This window comes from Pleurodeles waltl, chromosome 6 (genome assembly GCF_031143425.1).
Source record: "Pleurodeles waltl isolate 20211129_DDA chromosome 6, aPleWal1.hap1.20221129, whole genome shotgun sequence".
In the NCBI taxonomy this organism is placed as follows: Eukaryota; Metazoa; Chordata; class Amphibia; order Caudata; family Salamandridae; genus Pleurodeles; species Pleurodeles waltl.
Genome location: NC_090445.1, coordinates 940,797,625 through 940,812,647, shown reverse-complemented (window position 1 = coordinate 940,812,647; position 15,023 = coordinate 940,797,625). Strand labels below are relative to the sequence as shown.

The 15,023-nt window shown below is 38.3% G+C and overlaps 1 protein-coding gene across 2 annotated transcripts in view; it reads right to left on the bottom strand.

The window, feature by feature from the left end:
* INPP5A (inositol polyphosphate-5-phosphatase A) overlaps positions 1-15,023 on the bottom strand; it is a 1,526,322-nt gene that overhangs the window by 1,121,026 nt on the left and 390,273 nt on the right. For both annotated transcript variants that reach the window (XM_069239762.1, XM_069239763.1), the window contains exon 2: positions 13,348-13,389. In XM_069239762.1, the coding sequence (XP_069095863.1) occupies positions 13,348-13,389 (42 nt within the window). The remainder of the gene's footprint in view (positions 1-13,347; positions 13,390-15,023) is intronic.

Below are 15,023 nucleotides of genomic sequence, written 5' to 3'. Positions count from 1 at the left end.
CTCTATAGCCCTGGCGGTCACCGACTGCCACGGTTATAATGAGGGCCTATGTATTGCTTGCATGCCAAAAGACACTGAGATCATTGCAACTAGTAACACCCGCATACTACTAATCAGGTTGCTTTTGTGTGGGGTATATAAGAGTATGAATCAACCAAGTTCAGATTCTGTACCAACATTGGAAATGTTCTTTGGTGGATTATTCCTGAATTGTAAATCAATAAAAGTGTGTTAAAAAAATAGAAACAATAAACACATTTTCTGATGACGTATCACAACATACTTCAGGTCCTTTTTTTTGTCAGTATCATAATTAAGAGCACAAATCACTATATTTGATCACATCAGCAACGCAACAAGGACATAACTCCTCTCCATACACAAAAGTGTTTTCTACGTGATGTAAAGTGTTTAGGCAAGCATATAAAAATGACACCCTTCAGCAGAGGTGCATTGGTGTGCAGAATAAAAGTTCCTCATGTCTTGCAGTTCATTTACTAGATACAACTGTCAAGAGATTCGAAAGAAAGTAAGAAATGAATTAAAGTTTTCACAATTGGAATGTAAAACTAAAAGGTATGTTTTAGCAAATGGTTTTGTAATCAATTAATGATCACAGTAGTGCGCTTGGGGTGCCTCACATTTTAACGAAGTGCCTACATACGATCCCTCAGCATCAGAACACTAAACCCATTCATGGAAAAGACCCTTACTCCCTAAAGCTTAGGATCTATAAACAGAGGCCACCTAGATGACTCAGGTCATCTAACACTAAATGCCTGCAATGTCCAAGATTCTACTACCAATGAAAGAGTGGTCAAAGGTTCCCATTCTTTCCACCAACTTTAATGAACCCCCTTCTTGCCCACCTATAAGATGAACATGTCCTACACAGAATCAACAAAAACACCCTCAGCACCTATCTCTTTAATTAACTACCTATTTCACTAATTTTGTTAAATACTTTCCCTTCCCCACTTGGTCATCATCATCATTCCTTTCGGCATCCTCGCGTAACCTTTCTACTCACATAGGCTTTGCGGACATTAATTCAAATGATGATCAAATAATGAAAAACAAACATGATGAACCAGTTCAAATAAATGCTTTTGGATGTAGTTATTTTATTACATTCAGCAATCACTGTTTAAGAATCCATTTCAAGTCAGTTATTATATTCTTCTTTTTTGTAAGTTTTTTCATTGGTGTTAACATAGCTTTTCTTGCAAAGTTAATGCTTACTTGTTTTCTGTAGTGTGTTTTGAAGCTTAAACTTTAATTTGCAATTGTTCTGATTTTTCTGAAGTTATTCTACACCCAGGATTTCACACTCCAAATTCTCACTTACTTACGACCCCTCATACATTTCTCAGCTGGAATGTCTACAGTTCATGTGCTTCTCCGCCCTATTCTTATTATTTTTCAGGTTTCAGTTTTGGTACCTTGAAAATCCCTTTCAGTGTATATGTACATTTTTAGGTTCTAGTTGCCAAGGTGTTTGCAATTTGTGTACAGTTGTTCCATTTTGTTATTATTATCAAGATATTCAGGATGTCTCTTTGGAGATTTCTGAACTATTAACAGACATATATATATTTTTTTATATATGCTTCTTTTTGTATGTATTCATGTCCTAGTTGTTGATTGGGAACAAACAATACACTCATTTGCAGTTTGCAACACAATTGAGGAAACCTTTATTGGATCAAATATTATGGTGGTGTTTACTCTATGACAGATACAATCACAATAAAAAAGTGCATGTACTTTAAAATGCTAATTAGTTTCCTTATTGTTACTTAGGGGGTTATTCCAACTTTGGAGGAAGTGGTAATCCGTCCCAAAAGTGACGGTAAAGTGACGGATATACCACCAGCCGTATTACGAGTCCATTATATCCTATGGAACTCGTAATACGGCTGGTGGTAAATCCGTCACATTTGGGACGGATTACCACCTCCTCCAAAGTTGGAATAACCCCCTTAGTTCTTAACTGATAGTGGTACTACATGCTATGGACAGTTTTCTTCCCCGAGCCACAAACAGAGGCAGTGTCCTGTCATTATGCCACTTTTGTAATGATCTTTCCACGAAAATGCAATAGTTGAGTCAAAAAATTAAATTCTGTATCCTAAAATTCATCACTACTTGTACCTCACTCTCCATGCAACTACAAAATAAGCAGATGTCACACATCCAAAATTAAGAGCCTGAGCAATTTAGAGGTAAAGTATAAAGTATACCATAGGGAAACAACATTTTATTAACGTTTTCCCGTGGCTATCTGTCACTGAGGCAGTCACAAAAGCTAGAGAGATGAACTAACATTTGGATAAATCAAGGGGAGACCACAAAAGCATAGCTTGCCATCATAGTAACCAGTAGCTATTTACCTACCACTCTTTTCTTAAACGTCCTACAAAAAAACAGACCTACAACCAGAAATATGTTTGTAAACTCGTAAAACCCTTAGGCAGAAAACAACAGTTTAAACAAAAGTATGCAAACTGCAAGGTTAGCTAAATAATTAACCTGTATGTACCACTGACGTTATTTATCGCCATATGAAAAAAATCAGTAGGAAAACACCCTATGCCCCAAATTTAAATATATTTACGAGAAATAAATTTAGTGAGAATGTGTGGCAATAGCCCTCTAACCAAGTGATCCCAACATTCCCAATAACAACCCGTCTATCCCTCCCCTGGGAACTGCTTATTTTCAAGCCCTTTCTCAGATTTACAGACCAAACATAGAGCTACCTGTTACATTCAGAGGTTCCATTTTAATCAGTAAAATTCTGGTACTCAGGATAGGTGGCTACCATTTATGATCACTGACAATATCTTATCTTTCATAGCACGCTGCTCTAAACCACACTTCTTAGCTCTGTCAATAGCTGAGGTTATTATAAGTTAACATAAAGATACTCACTTTTACACTTTGCACACCTAATTTAAGTTTATGTACGCTGAAATTCCTAAGTATCAGCCTCTGTATCCATTCATTTTTGAGGAGGTATGGTGGGGGTCCCAAGTGCTTTTTTTAGCTTCCTTGATTCTATAAGAAGGTATTTTTCTTAAACCTTGGGCTAGCTGGAAATTATTGTTTAATAACATAACAGAAAGATGGATGTGAAAAATCATATATTTGTATAGTTTTCTTTTGTTTAGAAGGTGGTTATGTAAAAATAGCTTTAAATAAAAGACTATGTGGTCACAGATACCCATGTGACAAAATCCAAACTAGAATACTCTCTAACAGACCTAATAAACTACATGAAATTGGGTAACACAAGGGCTTGAGTAAGTGTGTTTAATCTGCGAACAGTGTTACAATAAAAAATGTGAGAAAAAGAAATGTTTAATTTGCAAAAAAGTGACAGCCTTGATACAACTATTGTATACGTGGAACACACAACATATGTCATCATTTAATTGAATCCGGTAATAGAATCCTTGCAATACATCATTCAACCACACCTGAAAATTTGCACAGAAACATTACAGCACCTGGATTGTGAACATCTGTCAATATAGCTCAGTGTAAAATCTTTTAACTATTTCACATTATTAAGTGACCAAATATTGGACGTTTAATAACAAATTATTTGTTACTTTCTTAAAGTAAACTACCTTTCACAATAACAATCTAACAAAGCATCAATATATAGTGTACAAAAAAGGCAATGGGCCACTGAAATGGAGATAAGACTGCTGTGACACTATCTGGAAGAATTAGATTAAACAACTTCACGGTATGAAGTAGATATACTATAAAGATACAGTTCAGACAATGATATTCAAGAGTTTCCAGTATGGGGACTAGTTTTCCATTGCCTGAGCCTTACTAGCCCATGCCAAGGGAACAGACAGGTCTGAACTAGGGGATAATTTTCAGACCCATATAAGCCAGCAATTGGCTAAACACTGGCATCAACAGGACATGTGATGTTACATGGAATGCCTGTGTTCACAGCTCTTAAACAGTACTATGGCTGGAATCTTTCGAATGCGACATACTGTATACAACAAAGCATTTTAGGCATTTTAGGCAAGGGAGATAGCCCCTTGCATTATACTGCAGTGTAATACATCATCAAAGAAGATGACGTCTCTTTTGGGTTTCAGGAGTATTGAAACTTGCCATCAAGCCTATAACACTAGGCTTTGTGTGTTTCTGGGCTTTTGCTCTTAATGTCAGGGCTTCTTCAAATTAGGGGTGGGCAGTGAGCTCCACTCTGCCGACAGAGTTCAGAGCTTTTGGCACTACAATTTCCGCTTGGAGCATGGAGTTAGGTAAAGGCTCCACCATCCGCCATGCCGAGGACTTAACTGCCACCAAAAAAGCAGCACATGTTTATATGGTGTTTGCCTGGTTTAAAGATGACCACCTCTTGAGACATGAAGGCACAGAGCATGCACATACATTCCATTTCTGTCCCCGGTGAGATCCTGAGAAAAGAACCTTTGTACAATGGAGTGCGCACCCAAGAGGAGGTGAACACTACTCTGCTAATCTTCGGCATGGACTTTTCTGCAGCTAAGCGCATCTCACAGCTCCCTGGGATTGTGTGGGCTGATAGTGACACCTTCTCCTCCGATTACTTAACTCTTCACAGCAGCTCCATAAGGTACTTTTTGCATTTCTGTTTTGCTTGTATACAGATATCACAAGGAGGACATGAGGCAAGGGCATATGGTATTTAAACAATTCGCAAACAGAGGCCTTCCACAGACAGTTGCTGTTTTTTGTGGAGGTGGTGTGTGTGTACTTTGGTTGTGGATATCCGCACAAGGTCACAGGCACCTGTGGGGGTGCAAGTAGTTTTCCAGAAGACTGGCAGCAGCAGATACCAGTGCTTAGAGCATGCCTGTCATCAAAGCTGATATCTGCAGATGCTTCTTGCACTAGTATGTCCGGGGCACATCTAGTAGCTAAAGACTGTTGCAGGGAAGGTCAATGCATCTGATTCTGGTCAAAACCTAGGCTTGCCAAACCTAGGAGAATGCACATGTTTACAGACGTAGCTGACGGATATAGTTAGTTGTAGGCACCGGGAGTGAAAGCATGGGATACCTAATCAGGGGTAGTAAGCACTACATAAATGTAATTTCAATGAGAAAGCACAGCTGATGTTAGAAGATGATGTTTTTGGCAGATGCCTTTTGTGTCACTGTTAATTGTCCCCTCTAGGCACCTGTTTCTGTGACATAATTGCCAGTACATGCATTCCTTTACTGAACAGAGCTTCGTAGCATTTGGTTGAAGGGTGTGGCTGTCCCTGCAGTATCCGCTGCACATCGTACATGTTAATGGGGCTCTCTTACCAAATCCACTGACCCCAGCTATGTCACTGGACGGCACGCAAGGTCTATGGCATGCACTCTGTTTCTCCCTCTCCGCCCCGCGTCCCGGTCAATAGGGCGCTCCAGATAGGCCGAGGGGTGAGAGCCAACTGGGCAGGCAGTACATGTACAGGTGGAAGAGGCAAACCTGGTAGACAGAGAGGCAGGGACACCTCCTCTGGGCTACTCTGCAGCTGCTCATCATGCCCCAGCACCTGAGTGGCCACCCTGAGTACAGGGTCCAACCCTGCGCAGAGTTGTGCCACCTTCTGCATGCACTTAGTGCTGTAGCACTGATTCTGAGACCAGTCATAGGGGTAGGTGGAACGCTATGGAATATTGCAGTGTTTTTAAGTAACTCCGCTGAGTTCCACAGAGAACAACTACGTGGACTCGGCCCATCCCTACCTCCTTCTTGAAATATGAAGCACCTGAGACCTCCTGCAGCAGGTGGAGTTGACATTTCTTGGTGCCAAGTGAGATGCTGCTTTTGCCCCTGTTGTCAAAAGGATCACTACACTGTTCGCATCAGATCTGAATCCTTGTGTTGCCACTTGAAAGAAAATTATGCAAGAACCTAGAGTATATGAGAGCTTCTACTTTTCTTCTTTCTGCGTTGGTCCTTCCAATTTTGAGGTTTGCTTAGTCACTTGCCTAGTAGCAATCTACAGGAAGGACTTTTGCTTGCCTTGAATGTTAGCATATGGAAAAATACATGCACGTAACCTCAGACTATACCACCTCGAAGGGATTGAAGCTATCATATTTTCTTATACTCATGTGATGCCCACTCTGGTGAGTGAATTCCATAAGAGGGGAAATGATGGAGATGTAGTGCAGTGGTGGTAGATGCTTGCCACATCTATGTAATAGTTTTACAGGCTATCAGGAGGTAAATGCCTTTAGGTCATATGAGAAAGATTGTTATGAAGAAGTGCAAAAAAGTGCTTGGGTGCAATACCTTTTTTCCTTATCAATGGGTAAAATATTGTGGAGCCCTCCTTCATTTTACCTTCACAAATCTTGAGTTATTCTCACAGGAATTTTTTAAGCCCTCCCTTCAACAAGAGTAGGGGCCTCATTATGAGTTAGGCAGTCCCACCACGTGCCTCCAAACTCATGGGGAGGACACTACCGTCATAGCAGTGATGTTCCCTCCGAGCATATTAAATTTTTCCCACCGGGCTCACTGGCGTGAACATTGTAATACGTGTTTCCACCGGCCTGGCTGGCAGGAACAGTGTTGGCATATTGGCATTGGCTCCCTTAAGGAAGCCGAAGCTAATATCCTAACACTGCAACAACCTCGGAATGCGCACTATCTGCAAAGCTAACAGTGCGCATTCTGATAGTGCTGGGCAGGGGTGCCCCTGCACTGCCCACAACTTAGTTGTGGGCAGTGCAGGAGCCCCCCTATGGCCCCCACTACTTCCTTTTCACCAGCCTTTTCGTGGCCATGAAAAGATTGGCGGAAAGAGGGGTTATAATCAGCCACGCGGCACTGAGGTCAGTGCCGCTATGGCTGTTTGTAAGCCCGACCGAAACCATGTTCCCAGCGGGGACAGCGGTCCCACCGCCAAAGCCGTAAATTGGCAGTCGGACCGCCAAAGCTGCAGCAGTCTGACCATGAGTTTGGTGGTCTCATGACTACCCAACTTGTAATGAGGCCATAAATCTTCAAATATTTCCAGGATGAAAATAGGTGAGGTAAAAGTTTACAAATATACACAAGCAAGGATGTTTTTCAGTGTTCCCAAAACTTTCAGGATGCCACTGAATACCTAGTTCCTGTTACTGGCATTAGATTTACTCACATGAAAATCGAAATGTGAGGAAATATTTTTAGGAGCACAAAAGCACATATTCTGAATTTCGACAGCAGTGTTTTACTTGCTAAAAGGTCTAACCCAGAATGACACTTTCTCTGTCTATTGGGCCAACAGTCTCCTTTTTACCACAAGGAAGTTGAGCCTAGACATGACCAAGATGGGTGCTCCTTGAATGGCTCCATTAACCAGTACCTCTGTGTGATAGCTATGAGATGTCTCCAATGCCCAAATAGACACTGCATTGGAAGGTGCAGAAGGCTGACATCATTCATTTGCCAAAATCTGAGAGCAACTAGGCATGGCCTTTCTGGTCTGAGACTGTGTGATGAGAACTCTTTTATATTGAGCCTTCCAGTAGAGCTGGCAGACCACCTGACCCAATGTAGGGAGTCAGACCAACCCCTACAACTGTGCCCAAAGGGCTTGCTATAATTGGGTAGACATATTAGCAGACACTGATGTAAGCCATCAGCCCTCACTCCTGTGGCCAGATCCTGTGCTGGGACCATGAAAGAACATTGTGTCTGGTGATTCCCCACAGACTTCATGAAATTAAGAGAGTGGTTCTCCGTCTGGGCCACCTAGGATATGACATAGATCTTTCTTGCCTCCTCCTGCTGCTTGACTGTAGGGAAACATGATATGCACACAATGAATGTGGAAATCAAAAGAGGTTTACTTTGCAGAGAAACCCACAAATGATTTTGTTGGTTGATTTAAACCCATGTACTCGAGCTATATCACCACGGTCTGTTCATGACTACCTGACTGGTATTGCCTATTACTTCATGTATTGGTCTTCATTCTAGAATTGACTGTAGTGGCCCTATACATCTGAAATGTGACTGTTTTTTTTTTAAATACTATGGCAGTGACCCCTAGGTGTAACTCCGTTTTGGATATGCCCCCTCTGCTGGTCCCAAGACCAATGCTACCAGAAATCAATGCATCAGCCACTACAATTGGTATATTTTATGCTCCAATTTACATTACTTCCTTTCTGGACTAAAGATGAAAAGGACAATCTAGAGGGCACCCAGTGAATGCTCCCTGTTTACAGTTATGTTGCTTAGACTCAACCTCAGACAATCTAGTAATCTGCACAATGAAGTCTGAAGTTGCAAAATTAACCCAACATTTTTTTTTTTTTTCACTATTCAACCCCTGTCATGCATAGTGCTGGTATACTGTAGGAAACAATCCCATCTATTGGCACCAGTGGGATACCTAGGGGGATCAGATGGCAAGACCATCTTCTCTCTGATGGGGCCCTCAAGGTTGATTATTGGGGAGAATGTCAACTCATGCACTGTCTGGTGTGTAGGTCGGGCCCTCCTACTATCGTACTACAGAAATTCTATATACATAAATACCTTCCTACATGGGGTACTGTTAAAAGGTTGGTTTGGATCTTCACAGGTTACTCATAGGCTTCCTTTTCTTACAAACAATCACATTAACCAACAGGCACTTCGAAAAGCCAACTTACAGACAGGGTTCTTCACTCCAAACACACATTTTCATTAGGGAAGCAAGTCTTAAGTTTATGTATTTCAAATCCGAAGTAATTAGTATAGGATGCCCCCCCCCAGACTACACAGGGCTTAGCCTCCTCCCTCCTTTGGACTGCTGGAGAAGTGGTCAATTTAACTGCAATGTATTGCCCATATTAAGGCTGTGACCACAAAATGCAAAATATTGATCTAATGTCTGATGCAAATTATATGGAGCTGGTAATTTGGAGACGGTACCTTCTGTCTGCTTGCCTCTATTACACATGATGGGTCAGTTATACTGAAACTTTCCAACCATGCAGGCTCTGGCAGGCAACTTTTGAGACCTTCTAGAAATTATTGTCTACAACTGTCATTAATTTTCACAAATGTATCCCGGCTGATGCAATCACTAATCAGACATTTTGATAATGGCAATGTCAATATTGAAGGTAAGTTTATAATTTTAACAGATTCACTATTATATTAAAGATTAAAATATTGTTTGCTTTGACATAATTTTTTATTGTTATATCTATATTTTATTCTATATTTTTATTGTCTCTATGTTAATGAAAAATTATTATGTATTTTAAAATATTATTGCTATGTTTTCATGTTGTTGGGTTTATAGGAGCATTTGGAGGGCTGCAGTGTGTGTTTTAATTATATATTAATTTATGTTAATTGTGTTTTACCTGCTTAATTGCTAATTATTTGTTTAAGGTATCAATAAATCTTTAGGTAGGTATTACATTTTGTTGTGTGGTCCACTGGGGGACTAGGTGGGTAGAGTGCTTTATTAACTAATTACTTCATTGACTTAATTGTTGTGTATATTTTACTTGTAATTTATATTTAATTTTTTATTACATTTTCTAATTATGATTTAATTTTAAGTTCTGGGTGAGGGGTTTACCAGGCTGTTGGGTGTATGGGTTGTTTTCACGCATTATAGATTCATTTATGTTAATTAATATGTTAATTTTTAAACTGTTTAAATTATTATTTCTTTTTTCAATGCTGTATAGTTTCTTCAGTTATGTATTACGTTTTACATCCAAGGAGAGGTTTGTTGGTGGGTAGGTTTTTAAATGTAATATTTTAACAGATTATTTAAACAATGAACTAATTATGCTATTCTACTCATTTGGTAGGTAATTTGTTTTTTATTTGAAAATATTAATTTATACAATTTAAACAACTAATTTTTCATTGGGGTGGGTTATATTTCATGGGTGTGTTTGTGTTTTTGTTTAAGTGTATTCTGCAATTAATTTAACCTTCATATTTGTTAAATTTTAAATGTAAAGAATTGGAAAAATGACTTAAGAAAAGGAGAATGTATAGATAATGTATTAATGTTTGTGTGCTTTATGGGTGGGTTTTATGTGTACTGTCTGCATAGTTTTATAATATATAATTCTAAAAAAAAAATTCAATTTTTAAAATAATATATTTCAAAGATTAGTTTTACATTATTAGGGGACGTCTTACTTTTTGAATATGACATCCTACGTAATGCTCTTTCCCTACTGGATGTTAGTTACACTGGAATAGGAATAATAAATCTGCCCCCCACCAATGTAAGACTGTATGAATTTTCCTCAATGTTTGTTAGAATTGATTTAAAATAATGTATAGTACTGTACAGGAGGGTAATGTAAGTATTCTCTACAGTGTCTGTTAGACTAGACTTTGAATAGTAAATTTGATTATTCCCCGTATCCAAAAAGATCTTGTTGAATTGTACTTTAAGTGGCGTATTTGAACAGTTTCTTATTTTTTCATAGTTCTGGTTTGAAGTTTGATTACTACTGTATTTATTTTACTATGTTTAATAAATACTTTAAGTGTATTTAATTTAAAAGTATTTCTGTTAAAATGGCAGATTCTTTTGTTTTTCAAACTGTGTTTGTTTTTTAAATTATTCAATGATTTGTTTTAGGCTTTTTCATGTATTAGTTTCAGTAACTTATTTTTAAACTGTATTTGAAATGGTTTAATAATTATGTTACCAGCTAATTAATACAGGTTTATATTATTTTACAGGTTTATATTATTTTATTTATTATATAATTTAAATTATGACTAGTCACTTTTTGAATTAACACATTTATTTCCTACATGTGTTTTAATATATATATTAATTGTACATATATTTCAAAGTTACATGTATTTATAAGAATCATTTTTCAAGCTATTAAATTAAAGTTAACGTTTTTATTTACATATATTTTTATACATGTGTTACATTTAAAAAAATCAATATTTGTGTCCATACTATTTTTGTGGTTGACAGTCTTATATTTAGCATTATATGTACATAAGGTCAATATTTTGGTTCTTGATATTTTTTCGACGATATTTCTGTACAGCAATATTTTGTAGCTCAATGTTCTGTCATACAACCAGTTTTATTGCTTATGTGCACACTAGATCCTTTAGACTGGTCTTTTTACTACTACTTCGGTTCATCACTTATTCAGGGCTGTGAATATATGTCAAAGAATGTTATTGCCTGATAAGACAGGTAATGTAGGCAACCTTCTAATCTTTATCAACATGTCATTACTGCCAAAGCATTTTAAAAATCCTACAATATGACCCTGCAACTCAATAGGAATTCCATCTCATACATACCACAGATTATTAGTGCAAGTTTAGGTTTCTGTGCTAATTCGGTCTTTTGAGAAACACACAAATGTAAAGTTGATGAAAAATACCACGCATGTAGGAGCTTTAAAATAATTGGTATGACTTCTTAAAATATATAACACACTTGAGCTTGAAATGTTGGTGATCACAAAATATACATTTGGTCTGGATATTAGGTGTTTGATGCACAGACACTATGATCATAACATTTTATAACGAATCTCATCATTAAATATATTTTTGTGTATTTAATTTTTAACATAAATCAATAATCGTTGCAAGGCAAGGTAACAGTTTAAGTATGTTGATCAAACTAAGATGCATTAATACAATACAAAAAGGTGCAAGAAACGCACCCTGCATCTCGTACACAAAAAAGTTACATAATTCCCCTCCCATAGTTTAATTCATCTGCCCCAGGCAACAGAATGTAGGCATACCATCTCTGCTTATCCATGTGTGCTTATTCTTTGAACTGGCCTGTGCTTATCGCAGTACCCATGGTTAGATATCCTTCAACTGGGTCAGCAGCCAGATCTTAGAGTATGAGTACTATATTAGATTTAGGACATTAATGACAGTATGCCGGTAGTCAATTGAGTCAATTTGAACTCTAGTGAAATAAATCTAAAAACTGAAACAGGTAGAGCAGACTCCCTAAATATCATCGTCAACATACTGAACATGTGCCTGGAACTACTCATCACTCATCCAAAAATGCTGTTAACTATTATTTTCCCCCTTTAGATGAAAATTATCATATGATGCCTATGGTACCTGCTAAGATGTAATATTGTTACAAAATTGTACCACAATGCTCTTCACCTGCTCAAACCCCCACTGTTCTTGATAAAACCTACTGGATATGTAAATGTAACCCGTTAGGTATTTATGCTACTCAAAAGTGGACCATCACAACTTGCCATGTCTGAAAGAGTCTGCCAAGTGAAGCATAAATTATCAATAGGTCTAGCCTTTTGCAAAGAAAATATTTTTGTACTTTCTAGTTGGATATTTTTTGCGTTTGACCACTTTGCCATCCCACTCTCAATTCTAAAATCGGAGCTTTTACAATAGGCTCTTCCCGACCCAGCGCAGATTAATCACAAATCTATTCATTTCCTGTGTGAATTTTGTTGATTTCCTGTATGAACAGGACGGCACTAAATCCTTGACCTAGAACATAAACCCACTTAGGAACCTTGCAGAAAGCACCAAACCAAAATGGAATAATTGGAGTCTGAGGCTTCAACATTATTTTGTAAGAGGTTTAAGGCCTGCATCAATTTAAGTTGCTCCATCAGGGCGCCTAAACCTGTATTACTTTTTTGATTGACCTTTTACCCATTTATCATGGATTAAGGGTTTCAGACATATCAAGTTATGATCGCTTTAGTTGTCAATGGCATTAGTCACTGCTTGCCACCTACCACCAAGGCCTTGGCCACAGGCGGGGCCAACGCACCAGGAGAACAGTGGCCAATTACATGGATCTAAAGCATGCTTGAGGATCCTGCAAAGACTAAGGGCCAGATGTATCAAAGGGTTTTACCTATTCTGTGTCTATGGGAAAATGTGTTCGTACATATGGCCCTAGGTTCTTTCCAATGGTTATTCTTCCAGAAGAGTACAATGATAAAGATGTTTGCGCTTAGTACACTAGCAGCCATAACAACATTGTAAAACTTAATCAATCATTAACAAAGAGGTTGCAATGTACCCGTTTAAAACATGAAAGATTAGCCAGAAAAATATTGAACCCATTTGGCACACACATTAACATACATTTAATCTGATTGAAAGAGAAAGAGATTAGATAAAGTTGCTCGAGACAGTATTAACACAATTGTTTAACATGTCTAACAGTATATTTGACATCACATCACGAATAAAGAACACCAAATAAGATTTCGTAAGCAGGTGTTAATTTGAGTAATGCAACACACAAACCTGTGCCAATGTTTAGATACTAAAAAGAAGCAGGGAAGATGTAACAATCGCTTTCCGAATTATTATTACCTGATAAAACTCTCGCAGCCAACTTTTTTGTAAGTTTTCCGTCTGAAAAACAAAACAAATATAAAGGGTTAAAGGGGGAATATCTGCACGTCATTTTGAAATATGAGTTGAACAACGAATAGTGCATTTATTTTACTAATTAAAACATTTTATTAAACCATGCTACGTATATTTAAAAGAATGGAATTGCACAGCTACATGGGGCAAATGTGAAAATGGATTTCCTCCGTACTCATATCCTGATTCACAAAAGGGACTGTGTACATAAAGAAGGGCCCAGTCGGGGCCCTGAGTACAACACTGCTTAGACGGGGCTAGGTTGTCCACAAATACTAACCCATGGGGACCACGACCAATGCCTACGTAAGTATTCATTGGCTACCATAAGTCACGTACTTGGAAGGACGGCGTCCAGCTCATTTCTGCTTGTCATGGTTCTTTAACCGTGTGAGTTTGGGCATGTTTTTCCCTGCATGGGTATTGAGTTCCTCCATCTTTCCTTTCTCCCTTCTTTGTTTATGCTGAAAGTGATTATTTTTGTAAAATTATCTTTTGCATGTAATTCCCATTCTATGTAAAACAAAACAAAAAACACATCTGTAGGGTGCAGTGGTGCTACAGAAAAATATGTTAAAAAAAAACAAAAAAAACAAAGAGAAAGTACCAGAGTAGGGAAATGTGAGTCACTTTCTAGCTCTAAACTTAAGGGCAAGCATTAAAGCTTTACCCATGCCTTCCATAGATTTTGATGGACAAGCAACTGTAATACTTGCCTCTGCCTGCAGTGTCCTTGCTTTTGCATGTTCCTTGAGTGAAGTCAGGACTCATGTAGAGGAATAGTCCCTGTGGCTGGACTCCCTTGGAACTGTGAATGAGGAATGGACGCAGACTTCTATGTGGCACATTCCTTGCCCAACCCTCAACTTGCGCTTGCATAATTTCTTTTTAAATATTTGCACCTGGGCGAAGTGTGCTATTTTCCAATCAGCACTCTCACAGTTTGGTAAGTGTTGTGACACTGAGCCAACAAATCAGGGCAGGCAGATGTTACAGTTGCTTCGTGGGGTCTGCTCTTTTTGCCATTCTTTCACTTCCTTTACTAGTTCTTCTCTTGCTCAAGAAGGCAGGAAAAGAAAGTAAACATGACACAACTGCCCCTATTTACTACACTTCCCAGTTTGCCCTCCTACCATCTCCCAGGAGCAAAAGACGTCTTCTTGGAGCCTGGGCATGGGACAAAGTTTCAATATTGTGATGAAGTTTAAACAACGAATGGTATAATTCCCCAACTAGTAGGATGTTGTTAAACCAGTATCCATCCTCCAGATGTCGAAAAAGACCCACAGACTGCAGTTCATTCCCATAATAAGGTAGGGGCACCTGGGAGCACAGCATAATAACTGGGTGAGACTTACTGAAAGCATTCCATGGGGAGGAAGAACAAATTCAACATGTAGGGTATTCATTTGTTAATTTCTTGGGATGTTAAACCTTGAAACTTAATTTGAATCATTTTTTGTAAACACCAAAAACAGCAAGTACTTCCTTTTAAAAAACAAAACTACAGAAGGATGTTGTTAACCCCCACTAAAATTAAACTTTTTGGGAATCTTATTATGAGTATGCCAGTCTTGTAATACCTAAAAAGGCAATCTGTTTCACATTATTTGATGGAA